Here is a 17,501-nt window from a genome sequence, read left to right as displayed (position 1 = left end):
AAATGTGATTTAATATTGTTTAGCAGGACTTGTCACTAATTTAGATTAAGCTGCAGCTGATTGTGGTTTGAAAACAATGGGTCCATTGAGTCTGCACTCAACCTAAAGGTAACAAGGATTTCTGGAGATAATCTTCAAAATGCTTCTGTTTTTGGAGTTGGGGATCCACATCCTCCTGCGAGGAGAAGTCACTGGTGCATGGTGATTAACACTGTGCCCTTGGGGTTTAGGAGCTCTGCTGCCCCCTGCAGGGCTAAGCGGTATTGCCCCATGGAGGAACTGCAAGAGCGCACGGGTGAAATGAATACTTGGCTTTTTTAAGTGTTTTCCCTGCCGAAATGCCACTGAAAACCAATCACTTCCAGTCCAGACAGGAATAGCATGTTTGCAAACAATGTATCCCTCCCAACATCAGCGATTGCTCCTGTATGCTGGCTTTTTCATTCATTCATTCATATCTGCCCTGTGGTCGACAAACAGGAGAAACATTAGGCTGCTTCATCTACAATAGCAAACAGCAGGGGTCTTCTACCTGTGGTGTGTGCAGCATTTCCAGCAGGTTTATGCATCCTGAGTCACTTACGTAACCACAAATTTACGGTAGGGGGTCCCGGGTTTAAGAAGGCCCAGTCCTAGAGGAGGGTCTCTGTAAAACCTGTTTACCTATTATCTACCTCCAATTCGCTCACCAGTATCCCAGACTATCCATTGCATATTGTTACAGATCCATTCTCATGTGCCATCCCAGTTGCCCCATGCCCTTCTCACTGCAGATGGCCAGCGAGGGCACACGTTCATTCCGGTACCTTCAGCTGGAAATCCCAGGCCGGCCACCCAGACCGACGGCTTTCACTTCAGCAGCGAGCACTCAGGACAGCATCCTGAACCTCAGCCGGCATCCTGCCTATCCAGAGAACCACGCAGAACAATCGCCACCACATACTGGTCCACCATCCATCTTCTGCGCCGCTTACCCAGCATGGGGTTGCAGTGACCCCTGAGGCTATCCCAGGAAGTGCAGGGCAAGAAATACCTGCACTGGATGCCATCTGGGCTACGTCTCATCCCTCCAGACGTCCCTGCAGACAGCCGCTCTTTTACGGAAGCACTAAGTACAGAACGAGTGCAGAAGTCTGGCGGCTACGTTCCCCATAACGAAGTGACTCAGACTCAGAAATCCACCTTTGTTTACACACAGCTGCTCCCGCTGCCGATATGGGCCGGCGGATTTCGAGCCACTGCTGCAGAAGAACAGGCTTCTTGAGTGTGTGCGTACGTGCATGTGTGTGTGTGTGTGTGTTTGTGTCGGGGGGGGTGTATTGTGTGTAACCCCTGGTTACAACAGAGCTTATTTTCCCTGGAGTTCATTTTCCCTGCCCTGCCTGCGACTGCGTTCGGCTGCACTAACCGAATCCGCGGGGGAATCAGGCCGGTTGGGCCCAATTCAGTCCACAATTAGACGGCTCAGCTAAAAATACACTGAACGACAAACCTACTTCCAAGAGGTTCAAGATGTGAACTGCACTGTTATTGTGTTTTCATTGCCATAATTCAACTTCCAACACAGTAAAAATGAGCACAGTTTTACTGCAAATGAACACAATTTACCACTAGTGGGGGGAAAGAAAAACAACGTTAAAGACTTTTATTGAGAACCTGAGGTTCCCTTGTGCCTGCAAACTCTGTTAAATGCTCCTGTATTTATCGTCTTGCAGTCATGTTATAAAGTAGGAGATGGGTGTACATGCAAGTCCACTCTGCTCCCAGCTACGCATCTGATCTGGAATCAGCCAGCTGGACACAAGCAGACACGCTCCTCTGTCTGATGATCCAGCCGCCCCCCCTCGGTGTCCCTCGCTCCTCTTGCTCTGGTTTTGGCTGCCAGTCGTCACAGCCGTCCACGGAAAAAAGGACTCCCACGTCTGGCCTGGGGGGAGAGGGGGTGGGGGGAGAGGGGCGGGTGGCTGCCGGCTGGCATTGGCCAAGCCCCTCGAAAGGGGGCCACAGTAACCTGGCCGCCGCCCCCACATCGGCCTGCGCGGAGCTGGCGTGGCGTCCCAGCCCCCATATGGTCCTTATTACGCACCCGGTATAAAAGCAGCACTGGTCTGGCCAGAGTCGCACTGTCTGGCCATGGAGGGAAGCGTCCTGGTGTTTCTGCTCTGCCTGCAAGCCGGGCTGATCGCGGGCTCGCCGGACTGCGCCGACGGGGGGAGGTCGCGGCGGGCAGATGGGACGCCGTGCCGTAGCCTGCGGGCCGCCGAGGAGGTAAGGGGACGTGTCGCCGACCTCTCGTGTCCGTCAGGTGGGAGCCCTGTCTGATCCCCCCCGAGCTTAAACACGGGGTCCATCTGCTCTGCTGCGCACTTCGCGCTTGGAGAGACTCCATACATCCTTTAAAAACATATATATTTTTTTTCATTTTAAAACGTCTTAATGGCACTGCTTCACCGCTCTGCCAGAAACCGCGACTGTCACACTTAATTACAGATCTTCAAGTGGTTTTAAACAATCCGGCTCTTTGACAGAATATGGAAAAAGGGTATAAACATGCGTAAAAAACCATGGCCTTCATGCGGAAAACGGTTCTCTTAATTGCCGGCTTTTGGCATCGTGTCTTAGCTTGTAAAAGTGTGTTTTGTAATGCACTCTTTTAAAAAATCCAGCTGCTTAAGGATGAGTGCAGTTTTATGTACAATAGCTATAAAAACTTACCGGACACATGTTCCACCAAAGGCTTTGAGAGCTTTGAGGTTGTTATGCAGCGGGGGGGGGGGGTCAGGGGGGGGGCAGTGAGAGGCTGTAGCCCCTGATCAGCCAGCCCTCCACCCAGCATGCATTTTTTAAGCGCCAGTCAGCTCTTCTCTGGGCTTGACTGCATTCCCGCTGGCCTCTCCCCCCACGGCGGGGGAGCGTAATTGCAGGGAGCTCTGCGGTGAGCACAGCAGGGCCTGGAGGTCCATTACGCACCAGAGGCTGCGTGTTTAGCTTTCAGTCTCCTTTTTCCCAGGAACTTCACTATACTAACATTTACATTCTATTTCTTTAGCAGACACTTTAATTCCAAGCCAATATAAAAAACAGGCTCAGACAGTCCTTGGTGCCATTCAGGATCTAGGGCCCTGCTCAAGGGCCCAATAGCGTCATCGCTCTGTTAACTCAGGAGCTGGAACCAACAACATCACAATCAGGGGCACAGCTCAGATCAATGAGAAGCTGAGATTTATACTTTAGCTGCATTTTGGGGCATTTTGCTCTCCATCAGTATTCAGGAGGAAGGCTCTTCTATACTGTGACCCAATGTGAGCTTCCGCTTCCAGTAAAATTAGCACGTTTAGCTGATCTCAAGTGACGTTCACACCCGCCATGATAAATCATGTAGCGTCTTTGGCTGGGGCAGGGAACCGGCTTGCCAACCAATCAAAGAGCAGCATCCTTAATTACCATTATGTGCCTGCATATGGAACTCCTCAAATATTAGCACCTACTCAACTTACCACTTGTGTGCTTATGAAGTTTTATACATTTAATAACTTGCAGACTAACGAATGTTTTCCTTTCGTCTGTGGTGCTGCATATGGCCACAGCCCTGTTTCCATTTTGCCCCACCCAAAATAGCCCACAGCCAATCAGCAAACAGTCCATGGTGTCTTTGGAAGGGACTGAAAGTTTCTTTCTTTTTTTTTTTTAATCCTCAGTCAGACAAAATCCTGCCATCACCACACCGGGCACCATCTGGACACCTCTGGGCCGCCAGTCACGCGCAGCCAGTACGGGTAAAACCTTCAACCTTCTCCGCACCACAAAGTCAGTTTCAACATATCAGGATTTCAAGTGCGAAATATGGGGTCTAAGTTTTAAAATGTAATATACTTATGAATCGCAGGCATACGTGACCAGATATACAGTCACACAAGGAATGGAAGCTGTCCCAGGCAGCACAGGCCAGGAGGCAGGGGAACGTTCAGGAAGGGATGTAACTCTAGGAGAACTTACACACTTACACAGTCGTACTCTCCGGGCAACTGAGACACAGCGGCAGCGCTGGTCAGCCCGTTAGATGGTGTAGGCGGCGCCGGAGGAGCCATCTTCTCAGGCGGTGCTGAGAAGAAGCCAGTTTCACGTCGTCTTGGGCGGGGGGGGGGCGCCAGCGGTGAGCTTACCCAAGGTGCCACACGGGATTCACACGGGATTCACACGGGATTCACACAAATGTATGTTTCAGGAGAGTGAGCATACAAAGCGTACACACAGAAAGCAGGAAGTGGGACTCAAGCCCTGAACTCCAGGGGTATAAGGCTACAGTGCCACACCCACCGAGCCCCCGCACCCCCCCCAGAAAGGCCACGCCTGAGGCTCATCTTGTCGTCTGTAGGCCAGTCTTCGGTCCTCTACTGATTGGCAGCTCTGCCTGTGGTCTCCTGTTCCCATGGTCTGAGCGCCCCCCCCCCCACCCCCGTGCAGAGGGGAGGGTGACACGACGGGTCGGTACCGATGCTGACAGCTGACCGACAGAAGCGCCGTCCCTGAGCTGTAGTGATAACAATAACAATACTGCTAGCACAGGGGCACCAACAAAAAGAGCACATCTGACTGCGGAGATTTAAACCCGGCGCTGCCATGAGACGCGGAAATAAACCCCCGAGGGCTATCAGAGGCAGAAGGGCCGTGCTGGGTACCCTGGCCGCCTAAACGCTTAGGGCCTGATAGCCTGCAGCTTTTGATTGTCCTCTGAATCCCGAGATTCGCTCTCTATCTCTGCAGCCCATTACTTTCCGAGATAAAAGTCACTCGTGCAGCTCTGACTTCAATGGGCTCCCAGCTGCTCATTTCTATATACCCTCATCTGCCTGTATCGGTCCCGTCTGGAAAGATCCCTTTGAACAGCTCCTATCTATCATCACAGGCCTCCAAACATCCTGAGATTAGGTCTCCCCTCGTGCGCTTTGGCAGGCAGTCCAGGCTCGTACCCCTGCTGTATATAGGAACGTATCTGGTATCAGTACAGCTTTGGATGACCTCTTAAAGGCCATTCGAGGTGAAGTAACCAGGGCCGATCGCAGTGTTCTGAGCCACGTCTCACTAAAAACATTCTCTCTCTTTGTATAACACGTTCTAAACCAAAAGCCACTACTTCATTTATGCAGCCACAGAAACCATTTAGCTGAAGTACTTTGCTAAGGTACACAAGCTTTAAAGGGCCCTGACCTTGGACCTTTGATCGCTGTCAAACCAAGTCCCTGAGCCTTAAAGCTACCCGCCCACAGTATGTCGCGAACACATCTCCCAACTGTGCAATAACTGACAGTCTCTGTTCACCGACACGCTAATCTGCAGCTTCAGAGGGCGAGGCGACAGACTGACCACCACAGTAAGAGGAAGAAGACAGACAGGCCTGGCTCCTTTTCCACGTCCAACGTAAGCATGCTTCCTCACCCGCATCTGCGCTGAGCTCCCTGTCACACGAGCAAAATTTCAGCCGCTTATCCAGTCCTTCTGGGGCTCGAACAAGCAACCTTTAGATTACTGGTTCACAACCCTGACCACCATGTGACCAACTGCCCCACTACATCACCAGGGAATGTAAACCACCTCACTGATTTAAAGACCACGGGGAGAGACGGTGGACGCTGCCTTCTGCTGTACTACGAAGCAGGGTTACTGGCTTATCGGGGTAACTTGTCGGATTTAAGGTACCACAGTTTAAACGGACTTCATATTCGTTCACTTACATGTTGCCCAGACTACCTTAAATCCGACAAGTTACCCCGATAAGCCGGTAACCCCCCTTCGTAGTACAGGCCCCACGTCTCTCTCTGTGCCGCTTTTCAGCTCTGGGGTTTTGCTGCACAAAACAGCTTCCCATTCATTAAGTGCCACTACACAGACACAGCGATCAATGCCAGGGCTCTACTTACCACCCCCCCGCCCGCCTCCCCCCAGTCGATAAGACGCCCTGGCTTGTCGCAATCATTGCACAATTCAGCCAATGTCTCATGCCGGCAGGTCACGTGGAACCCCGATTGGCTGAAAGGCACGGCGGTGAGTGCAGTATCCCCACAGGGACAGACACGACTGCTGTGAGGTCGTCGGTCCGTTTCGACGTTTTAGCTTGAGTGGACGCTGAATGCATTCAGGCTCCTAGTGCCCGGCGGCCATAAGCACTGACGTGATCCTTTGTTGCTGCTGACGCTGTTTAGACTTCGGGCACAAAAAATCACCTTCAAAAGGGAAGCAGTCACCAGAAAGTGCCCGACCACCACGAGGTCGCATCCGAGACGAGCCATTCCGAGCCGCCCCACCTGGTGAGTGCCTCCCCAGCCCCCCACGCTGCCCAGACACATATTCCCAAAACATAGGATGGCTCATTATTATTCATGAAGGCAGTGCTACAACAGCTTGTCACTGGCCAATCGGGTAACACCTCCTCTATGAATATTAATGAGCATTCCACTGCCATCCTTCTCATTGGCCAGTGAGATAGCACTCAATGATCTCATTCCCTTTTAGACAGAGTTGGAGAGAAGACAGCAGCCCGTGTTCAGGAAGAAGGCCAGGAAGAAGCCTCGGGTCGGGTCCTTCTCGCTCCTCAGCCACACACAGGACATGCCCCCAAAGGTAAGCGCATGCAACTGACACCCTACGTCTGCCCGTGAGGGACAGAAAACTACCAGGCATATGATGATCTCATATAAAGACAGTTTGGTCCGTAATAGGTTGCTGGAAGAATGTGAACCAAACCAGCGTAACCTACTGAGGGGGACCCTCTCCATGCGGCGAAATATTGCGAGAGGAAATGTCAGCATGATAAATGATGAATAGCCAGGCGTCGTGGTTGGAAAGGCTGAGCAACCCTGTGATAGAAATTCCTCAATAATTATACTTCTCAAAAGAAGTGTTCTTCTGTACGCATCACATTACACGGCCCAATATCGATTTAAGTTCCGTTTTCTATAGAGATTCTCTGATACAGTCCTGGGTATCGTACCCAGCCGTGCGGACCATGTGCTTTTCTGAGACTAGGAATAACATCTCTGACCAATCAGCAATCAGCTGCGTCACGGAAAATCATAATTGCAGATCTGAAGGCTACAGTTAATACCTAAAGGGGATTCTGATACAGGGAGCACCTGCATTCTGTCCTGCAGGTCACCAGAGTCAGAAGGCATCTGAGCAATCAGAAGAAAAGGAATCCGGGGAAAGGATCTCCGATTGGCCACGTGGTGAGTTTCCATCATCGGAGGCTAATTGTTGATTGGTAGGAATATCCCTTTATTTAGACACAGCCTTCAAAGATATGGTGATGCCCATCTGTTCATCTTTGTCGATTTCCGCCCTTGGTCGGTGGCCTGTAGTCACAGATTATTTCACAGGTACAATGCAGAGAATGCTTGTTGTGATGTATTCAGCCAAAAGAACGTGCTTTGCATGCTGAACCCAAAGCAGCATTGAAAATGATTAATCTGCCTGCTTTACAGCAAGGGGAACCCAAGAGGAACCACAAGAAAATCACCTGTTAAGAGACGTGAGCAAACCGCAGCCAATTAAGAGGCGCAGGCTGTACAGATGTGCGGCAGCCAATTCATTCCTGACACATTTGAAACCCACCAACCTGACATCTAACATACTGTTTTCTTTCCATACAATGCCTAAGACTTTGCGGCTCAGCATATCTCTTGCCTCGGTAACAATTTCTTTAATGTATATTTTCTTTGGAATGTCAATCAAAACATTATATATACATTTTTAACTACGACTTGTTATAAAGCTGTTTACCAAAGCCCATTAAAGAACGTTCACGGTACATGGAGTCCTCCGTTTCAGGTGTGAGGCAAACCCGCGCTAAATTAATTATCCAACTATGCAGACCGCTGCACAGACGTAAAGAACAGCTCTTAGGACCGTGACTGAATTTATGCCTGAGGCAGCAGGGGGCCGACGCGTGTTTGAAGGAGTGCTTTAATCCCTGACTGAACTCCGCGCGCCAAAAGCTCACCACTGCATTCCGAGGAGAGGGGCTTTAATGCCAGAGGCCACACGGCGTTAACCATCAGCGCGGTCTCTGAAGCACAGCCCGTCATGGGGGAAACGGGCACGACTCCCACCGCAACCCACTCTTCGCTACAGCAGCTATGCCAAGCCGACACTTGGCTGCCGGCGACCACGGAATCTGGATAGCGGGAGCGGAATCGGCCGTCTAAGCTCGGGAGGTTCAGTTACCAGGGCCTTCGGTGAAGCCGGTTCTTCAGAAGGTAATGAGCATCTCGTTCATCTGGGTCGTGTGCAGCTAATGGGTCAGAAAATGTACACCAGGGCTCAACCGGTAAGCTTATTCCGGGGCACTACTAAACGAAAGAGGTCCCTCTTTACAGTGCGCTTCTTAAACATGCAATGAGATCAGAACGGCCATGGGGACAGACGGCCATGGGGACAGACGGCCATGGGGACAGACTGCGCCAGTCTCCCTCAAGCTTAAGCATTAAGGCATTTAACAAGGTTCCAACTCCAGAGCCGAAAATGGTTCCAGTATTGGACATAAACATGCAGCAAACATCTGAGCGTCCTAGATAAGGCACTCGAACTGAAACGCCACCAGAATGACTAGGAATACCATGTGTTTATCTATGGTGATGGAGACCAGTGGCTTCCGCAGCATAAGCTATACAGAAAAGGGTGCATTCCCAGTACTGCTCATTTGAGAGTCTGGAATAATTTCGCTTTCTTTTATCTATTAGAAGTGCTTTTTTATTATTATTATTTGGTTATACTCCAATAATCCCAGTGACCCGATTACAAAGCTCCATAATTTACCAAGAAACAGAACAAACTGGAGGCAGCATGGGGTGGAGCGTGGAGCAGCAAACCATTAGAGGTTTCCCAGTAGCACACGGCCCGCCGCCCCACAGGCATCCGGGGATTTTAATCACAGGACCACTTTAGTCCGCATACATTATGCATTATGCTACATGTTCACCAAATGTTTTTAAAGGCTCATTAGGAATCATTAGTTTTGCAAGCAGCTGTTGCCAGCGGTGATTTATGCACATAGTTGCTACCAACTGTAGTGAAATTTCCTGGTGATCCACGTACGCACTACTGCCAAAATGGCAAAAACTTCAGTTCGGCTTGAGAGAACAAATTTGAGCTTCTGAACTCCGAACAGCAGAGGGCGATAGAGAAGACCCATTCCAGTATACCGCATACACATGCGCTTTTCCCTGGGTAACCCTGTGCTTGCCTTTTACTTGCAGCACTTTCAAATGAGGGGGGGGAGGAACTGCCCTTATTCCTACTCCCTCCCAGGACTCAGGTACTGACATTTCCAGGCATATTACTGCACATCGGGAGTATTAAAGCAATGCAGAGTCACAGCTTGGCGGGGAGTTTGCTCAGCTGGTCCTTCAGCTCCATGCGGGCGATGGAGGAGAGGTGGACCTCATCGGGCCCATCCGCGATGCGCAGAGTCCGCACATACGCGTACCTGGAGGGGGGGGGGGGGGCACCTTTACACCACAGCAATCTGACAAGATTTAGGACTAAAAATTCAATCAGACTGGCTGCTTTACAGACTTACATCTGAGCCAAGGGGAAGTCCGCTGACAGTCCGGCCCCCCCGTGCACCTGAATGGCACAGTCCACCACCCTGCAGGACATCCTTCCAGCGGCCACCTTGATCATGGCGATCTGTGTGTGTGGGGGGGGAGTGGCAGGTGTTAATTATTGATATAGGGTGACTTACTGTATGTGATTTCTACACTAAGCAGCCTTCTCCAACATCAAGGACGGTCTTCTGCGTCTTCGCCCATTAGGTAGCCCGTCTACAGCTTTTCATTAACAAGCCCCCTCCCCCCAGTCCAGGCACCAAACCTGCTTTCTGGCTTCCTTGCTGCCGCTGATGTCCAAGCAGTGGGCGGCGTGGAGGGTCAGCAGCCGCGTCTGCTCAATAGCGATGCGGCACTCCGCGATCCAGTGCGCGATTACCTCCTGCAGCCACCGGGGGCAGTAGCGTCACGACTGGGGAGGACCCTATATCATGTATGGGTGTGTGCATATAGTATGTACAACACACAAATTCCCCACTACACTGAAAAAAATGTTTAATAAAGGTAAATTACGTAATTTCAGCTTTACAGACTGCCCGACTGTTCCGTTCCTTTCCGACAGACAGATCACAATGTCAAAATGGACATATGTCGGAACTGGTATATATAATAACAATATTTTATATATACATTTTTATAAAAATTAATCTGGGTAACACTTTACTTAAAGCAGTCGTCATAAGCAGCTTCGAAATGCATTGTAACAGTCTGTATAAGAATTACAAGGGCTTGGACTGCATTACGAAGGTATTTAAAGCGCATTATAGATAAGAGCTTCATTAGACTATTATTATCATTATTATGATTATTATTTTATTAATAGCCTACTGAGTAACACACTACATAATAAACATTGCTATAACGTGTTATGTCTTTTTATATATAGTTATAGCCGTGTTTATAATACCTTATAAATGCATTATGACGCATTATGAAGGTCTCTATAATGCATTATACATGACTTAAGTAAAATGTTACCTAAATAAAACATCATCTTTAAGTCTTTAGCCTTATCGAAATAGTGCAAGAAAGCAAAAGTCTTTTGGGCATCACAGTCCTCATCTCATTAATATTTTAGCCACACTACTAATCTGCTGACCAAATGGCGGACATAAATAAACATCCGTACAGTACCGAAAAGCCAGCATCCGGGCAAATGTTTCACCCGCCATCTCAAGCCCTGGTGACGATGGTGCATGCACCATATAAATGTGATTATATCACGACAGCCCTATATGATTCTTAAAGCTCACGTTTGTGGTATTTCCCTCAATATGCCTGCGTTTTAGGTCCATCCTCATTTCCCCCCTGTCACCCCTAGGGGGCAGCAGCACAGGAACTCATTCAAAGGGTGTGCAGGCCAGCAGGATGGAAAGAGACGGCCTCTCTGTTCCCAATCCCACCCGCCTTAGCCTGTGCGGGGGAATGTGGGGGCCCGGGGGGGCCTGGATGGCTCTGAGGGCATGTGGTGGCGATACGCCGAGGGACGCAGAGACAGGCAGGCTGCGGTGACGGCGATGCGAGCGATAAAGTGCCGCACAGAAACGAGCGACAGGAGGCTAAAGCCGCAGGCACCTGCTCCCTATTAGCATACAGCCCCCCCTGGTGGACCCCCATGGCTACTGCCAAGGGCATCAATACAAACATCTTTTCGCTCTCAGGAACTTCCCGGCCCTATTTTACTGGCAGTACAGTCACGGCACACGGATCCGCCGCGCAGATCTGCCGAGGTACCGCGAGAGCGCCAATCGGAGCATTCCGGCCACAGCTGGAGCAAAGCCCCCCCCCCTCCATTGGCACAGAGAGAAGCAGAGAAGGCTTTGGAGGAGAGGCTCACAGGCAGCGCGTCTGCGTCCACTGCAGAGAACGTCTCCGTCCCAGAGCACAAAGAGAAAACGCTGAACATCTAGCAAGGCTGAAATGAAGTTCGGAACCCCTGACAACCAGAGCCATGCCAGGTGCAGGTGTGTGTGTGTGTGTGTGTGTGTGTGTGTGTGTGTGTGTGTATGTATATATATATATATATATATATAGCGCTACATGTTACATAACTGCCTGGCGCTGTTAAGGACATCTGCACATTGCTTCTCAGGGGTCATTAACCCCGCTCGGGTAATTACACCCCATGTGACGCCCCCCCCCCTCCCGGACTCACGTGTTGGTACAGCCTCTTCCCGAACGTGCTCCGCTGCGCCGCCCGCTGGCACATGAGCTCCAGGGCGGTCTCAGCCAGCCCCACGGCCCGCATGCAGTGGTGCAGCCGGCCCGGGCCCAGGCGGGCCTGGGCGATCTCGAAGCCCCGCCCCTCGCCTGCAACACAACACTTTCAGCCATCCAATCCCGTTTACCCAGTATGCTGTCACTGGTAAGCCTGGAGCCTATCCCAGGACACACAGGGCACAAAGCTGGGAGCTCCCAACATGAACATCCAATACCCAAATACACTGCCCTGTATTCCATTTTCTTAACACGCAGTCACACTCCAAACACACCGACGTGATTTGCACCGTTAACTTATGGGACCTGCCCACCTGTGCACGATGGGTGTGATGCTTCTGAGTCACCCGAGCATGTGGAAGCACAAACATGATGGGGGGGGGGGGGGGGGCGCCTTACCTAAAACGATGCTGGACACAGGAACTCGCACGTCGTTGAAGTTGATCTCAAAATGGCCGCCGTGGATGGCGTCTACAGTGAGAGTCCTGGGTTAAGCATCGGGTTCCTCCTCTGGCGGCCAGCATATCACCCTTCAGCCCCCCTCACTGGGTTATCGAGCCCCCCCCCCAATCTCACCATCATCTCCGAACACCGTCAGCGGCCGGACCAGCTCCACGCCTGCTGTGTCCAGTGGGACCAGAACCATGCTGTGCTGCTTATGCCTGAAAGAAAACAAAGTATTGCTTCAACGGGAAAGTCTTTTGGGGGGGGCTCAGCCATCGCTGCCAGTTTCCAAAAGCCTTCCAACAATATGTAGAGATGCACAATATATTAGTTACCACACTGAAATTGCCGTCCAATATTTACTTCACCAGTGTTAGCTGCACTAGAGCTGCTACTGAATTAATGGCGCTGATTGCATTGGACAGTCAGCTGTTTCTGGAGTGGAGGAGGAGAGCATCAATCAGCTTATTCACCTCTTAGAAGAGGCCTAAAAGTACCGGCCCATCAAATGTTTATAATTCATTATTAAATCTAGCCCATAGATCAATCTGTTGTTTTCCACGGGAACGGAAAACAATTTAACGTCACTCTGGTGATCTGCACCAGCAAGCCTAGCAAGTTTCACTTCTTTGTCTAAGTAAAAGTGAAAATATCCACTTTTCCTCTTGTGATTCAGTTTTCCCCAGTAACTTACAATGTTACATTTAAACCTTTAAAGTATGTCTTGTAAGATCAATAGATGTGAATGTGTTGTATCTTTTAATACTTAAACCAGCTACTTTTTTACCTTTACCTTTGAGCAGTGTTTCACTTTTACCTAAGTAACATTTTGGTGTGGGCATCTGTACTTTTACTTGAGTACGAAAACTCGGGACTTTTTCCTCGGATGCGTGGTCTGAGCTCTTATTAAATCCACATCTCACTGACACAAAGAAATAAAGATGTAAAGCTTTAGAAAAGTCAGCTTCACGGCCTGGAGTGCAAGACAATGAAAACCAGGCATTTGTACAGCCTGACTGGAGACCCACGCGGGGACCCTGCGGGTGTTTACATTACTGCGCGGACGAGGTTAACCGTTTGATTGTTCCAAAATGTCTGCGGCCCTGGTGAGCCTCCAGGCCGAGGCTGAATCTCCTTCCGCGCTAACCCCCTCCCCCCCCACAGCCTTTTACAGAGCTGGATGAGCAGTAGGGGTCCGGCTGGGGCCCCTGAATGCATACACAGGCCTCTCCGGGAAGGGAGCCTGACAGGAGGATTCGACAAGGTCAGCTGACGCGATTTTTGACGACGATAGATGTGGGGATGACGGCTTAAATGAGTCAAAGAGCCATTGCGCAGCCCAGCAGTGGTTATAAGCTTAGTCATAAATAGAACGGCATTAGCAAAAAAATAAATAATTACACGCCAAGGTGGCAAAGTTATTAAACAAACGGTTTAGGAATGGCAGGCCGGTGCGGGGGCTGAGTGAGGGAATCCCCACATTACTGGCAGGTGGAGAGGAAGGTGAGGAAACTGCTTTTCTTTATTTATTCAGAGGGAGGACCTTAAGAGGGGCGTAGGAAACTAACTTGAGTCCAGTTCGGTCCAACAGGACCTGGCCCGGACCACCTCCAACTGTCCCAACGTATACAAAAATGGGGGTTGCAATCATTTCTTGGCCAGGGCTGATGTTGGTCAGGGCTAATTTACAAAAGAAACTGTAGTACCGGTGATGTCCAGCAGGGGCAGCGGGACAGGGGAGGGGGGCCTTCAGACATTAACACAGCCAATTCAGACTCAGCATCCTTCATTTGCTTGGGGTGGAATTTATAACAAACAGAGAAGCGTTACACGGAAATGCACTGCACATTCGGCGCGACCGTCCAAGGACAGCAGGGCCCGGATGGGCCTGACTGGACCGGAGGCCGTACTGTACCTGTTCCTGGCACCATGTGACTCGCTCTGGCACAGGACAATGGCGATCTTACAGTTGGGGTTGCCAGCACCTGAAAGAGATTAATTTTCGCAGATTGTTATCATTTCTGTACAACCACGCTTCCCTGTGAAATCACACCCACATCACAAGCAGTTTATCACCTTGTACAATCACTGCAGATTCCTGCAATGGGTGGGGGGCACTGTTACAGCACATGATCACATGATCTCGCCCAAGTGATCATGCCATAAGAGTTCTATATCTTTGGAGCCAATTGTTTGACCACTGTTTGTCATTCAGCTTTGCTGCGAACAGAATTCCCCTGTTGGACCTTTCGCTGTGAACAGAATTCCCCTGTCGGACCTTCATGCAAAACCCTGGGTCTTGGGTGCCGAATTTCAACCACAGCTGTCGCATAATGAGCTGGATCTGAGCACTAGGAGTCTCTTAAATTCCATGAAAATTAGGGAGCGGGGGGGGGGGGGGGCAAACTTGGACTCATAAAATATTTACTGGAAAACATATTGACTTACAAATGTAGGACTTTGTAGAATTATTTCAATCAGATGTGTAGTCGGGCTAAATCTGCAACGCTGGACATGTCATGGCAGAGCAATACACCTGTTTGTGTCCCATCCTTCACGGCGATAACAGAATCCAGAGACACCCAGGGAGAGTTTGGGGAGACCCACCCTGGACCCGCGGGGCCCCAAGCTCCCTCTCCGCCTTCCAGCCTCACAGCAGCCAGCTGCTCCCCGCTACTGACGCAACCACCTAAGTAAAACACCCAAGGGTGCAGGCTGCACGGGGTCATCGAGGGCCAACATAAATACACAGCAGCCCAAATCAGACATCCGAAATGCCTTTTTCCCCCAAGGAGTCGTTCCGGGTGCCAGAGCCGGGTACGTTCAGCCGCAGGCTCTGTTCATCCAGGAAGTGCAGTCTGCATCATGTCGCAGAAATGCTTGGGGCAGAACCCAACGAACCGGCGCGATGGCAGAATGCAAAACACCATGTGACACACCCATGTTCAGAAGAAAAGGCTCCAGCCTTTAACCCCCCTCATTTACAGTAAATCCATCCCTTGATGTAGCTGCAGTGTGTTATAGTGATGTAACACAGATAAGCTGGCCGGATAGCTGACAGTAGCCCGTCCACAAGCGCCGCCTGACACCCCTGGTGGGTGTTTTCCTTGCAAGGCAGAAGAGCTTTTGCACGGTGACTCACGCGAATGTGAGGACCGCCTGTTGGACGAGCCCTGGCATGTCTGATGGAAGGGAATCTGATAAAAAAGCAACATTCCGGAACACTTTACAGCACTACAGTGACAGCCGACGGACAGGGGCATTGTACCCAAGTGTGTCACCTCAAGCCTGGCTGGCATGGCCCGATGGCATAACTGTAAAAACCCGTCTCCACCACACGGCCCTCTGAAGGCCTCATCTCACTGTCCATCTGCGACGTGCGGACGTCCCTGACCAGAAGGGTACTCGTGGGATGATTATCTCGTCGTACTATGTTCATGGCGAGACAGAAGACACTACAAATCTGCTATCTCACTGTTCATCCCGTGCTTCTAAATTTCAACGGCAGGTTCTGATCGAGAACAGCGATATGAACGTCCGCGAATGTGGGAATGCAGCGGGTCGCCACAGCTTCCAGCTGCTGTAACCACGGAGACAGGGGCTAAGTGGCTCAACTCAAAGGAGATGGAGCAGAGAGAGCAGAGGCCGCAGGGCAGAGCAGAGAGGGCAGAGGCCGCAGGGCAGAGCAGAGAGGGCAGAGGCCGCAGGGCAGAGCAGAGAGGGCAGAGGCCGCTGGACAGAGCAGAAAGGGCAGAGGCCGCAGGGCAGAGCAGAGAAGACAGAGGCTGCTGGGCAGAGCAGAGAGGGCAGAGGCCGCAGGGCAGAACAGAGAGAGCAGAGGCTGCAGAGGCCGCAGGGCAGAGCGGAGAGGGCAGAGGCCGCAGGACAGAGCGGAGAGGGCAGAGGCCACAGGGCAGAGCAGAGAGGGCAGAGGCCGCAGGGCAGAGCAGGGAGGGCAGAGGCTGCAGGGCAGAGAGGGCAGAGGCTGCAGGGCAGAGGCTGCAGGGCAGGGCAGAGAGGCCAGAGCAGAGAGGGCAGAGGCTGCAGGGCAGAGCTGAGAGGGCAGAGGCTGCAGAGGCCGCAGGGCAGAGCAGAGAGGGCAGAGGCTGCAGGGCAGAGCAGAGAGGACAGAGGCTGCAGGGCAGAGCAGAGAGGGCAGAGGCCGCAGGGCAGAGCAGACAGGACAGAGGCTGCAGAGGCCGGAGGGCAGAGCAGAGAGGGCAGAGGCTGCAGAGACCGCAGGGCAGAGCAGAGAGGACAGAGGCTGCAGGGCGGAGCTGAGAGGGCAGAGGCCGCAGGGCAGAGCAGAGAGGACAGAGGCCGCAGGGCAGAGCTGAGAGGGCAGAGGCCGCAGGGCAGAGGACAGAGGCTGCAGAGGCCGCAGGGCAGAGCAGAGAGGGCAGAGGCCGCAGGGCAGAGCAAGGCAGGGCAGAGCAGGCTGCAGGGCAGAGCAGAGAGGACAGAGGCTGCAGAGGCCGCAGGGCAGAGCAGAGAGGGCAGAGGCTGCAGAGGCTGCAGGGCAGAGCAGAGAGGGCAGAGGCTGCAGAGGCCGCAGGGCAGAGCAGAGAGGGTAAAGGCTGCAGGGCAGAGCAGAGAGGACAGAGGCTGCAGAGGCCGCAGGGCAGAGCAGAGAGGGCAGAGGCTGCAGAGGCTGCAGGGCAGAGCAGAGAGGGCAGAGGCCGCAGGGCAGAGCAAGGCAGGGCAGAGCAGGCTGCAGGGCAGAGCAGAGAGGACAGAGGCTGCAGAGGCCGCAGGGCAGAGCAGAGAGGGCAGAGGCTGCAGAGGCTGCAGGGCAGAGCAGAGAGGGCAGAGGCTGCAGAGGCTGCAGGGCAGAGCAGAGAGGGCAGAGGCTGCAGAGGCCGCAGGACAGAGCAGAGAGGGTAAAGGCTGCAGGGCAGAGCAGAGAGGACAGAGGCTGCAGAGGCCGCAGGGCAGAGCAGAGAGGGCAGAGGCTGCAGAGGCTGCAGGGCAGAGCAGAGAGGGCAGAGGCTGCAGAGGCCGCAGGGCAGAGCAGAGAGGGTAAAGGCTGCAGGGCAGAGCAGAGAGGGCAGAGGCTGCAGGGCAGAGCAGAGAGGACAGAGGCTGCAGAGGCCGCAGGGCAGAGCAGAGAGGGCAGAGGCTGCAGGGCAGAGCTGAGAGGGCAGAGGCTGCAGGGCAGAGCTGAGAGGGCAGAGGCTGCAGAGGCCGCAGGACTGAGGCACGTGCTACAACACAGAGGAAGAAGGATTAATATTGATG

The 17,501-nt window shown here is 52.1% G+C and overlaps 2 protein-coding genes across 3 annotated transcripts in view; one reads left to right on the top strand and one right to left on the bottom strand.

Moving 5' to 3' along the window:
• The first annotated feature begins 2,029 nt into the window (after positions 1-2,029).
• Positions 2,030-7,804, top strand: LOC111836229 (uncharacterized). 2 transcript variants are annotated; one of them, XM_023797302.2, is made up of 8 exons: positions 2,030-2,268; positions 3,699-3,770; positions 5,338-5,418; positions 6,007-6,042; positions 6,201-6,305; positions 6,511-6,618; positions 7,149-7,223; positions 7,479-7,804. In XM_023797302.2, exons 1-8 carry the CDS (start codon positions 2,134-2,136, stop codon positions 7,518-7,520), a joined length of 654 nt encoding a protein of 217 aa, XP_023653070.2. In that variant the 5' UTR covers positions 2,030-2,133; the 3' UTR covers positions 7,521-7,804. The 2 variants fall into 2 exon arrangements, with proteins under 2 accessions (XP_023653070.2, XP_023653069.2); XM_023797301.2 differs by having other exon boundaries at positions 2,036-2,268; positions 3,699-3,776.
• An 89-nt stretch (positions 7,805-7,893) lies between these two features.
• acad11 (acyl-CoA dehydrogenase family, member 11) overlaps positions 7,894-17,501 on the bottom strand; it is a 30,414-nt gene continuing 20,806 nt past the window's right edge. Inside the window, exons 14-20 of the mRNA XM_072710724.1 lie at positions 14,179-14,248; positions 12,396-12,481; positions 12,219-12,290; positions 11,758-11,912; positions 9,868-9,984; positions 9,575-9,684; positions 7,894-9,481 (exon numbers count right to left, since the gene is read on the bottom strand). Of these exons, the coding sequence (XP_072566825.1) occupies positions 9,367-9,481; positions 9,575-9,684; positions 9,868-9,984; positions 11,758-11,912; positions 12,219-12,290; positions 12,396-12,481; positions 14,179-14,248 (725 nt within the window). The 3' untranslated portion in view covers positions 7,894-9,366. The remainder of the gene's footprint in view (positions 9,482-9,574; positions 9,685-9,867; positions 9,985-11,757; positions 11,913-12,218; positions 12,291-12,395; positions 12,482-14,178; positions 14,249-17,501) is intronic.

Source organism: Paramormyrops kingsleyae, chromosome 4 (genome assembly GCF_048594095.1).
Source record: "Paramormyrops kingsleyae isolate MSU_618 chromosome 4, PKINGS_0.4, whole genome shotgun sequence".
In the NCBI taxonomy this organism is placed as follows: Eukaryota; Metazoa; Chordata; class Actinopteri; order Osteoglossiformes; family Mormyridae; genus Paramormyrops; species Paramormyrops kingsleyae.
Note: the sequence above shows the minus strand (reverse complement) of the source record. Positions and strands in the feature narration are given on the sequence as shown.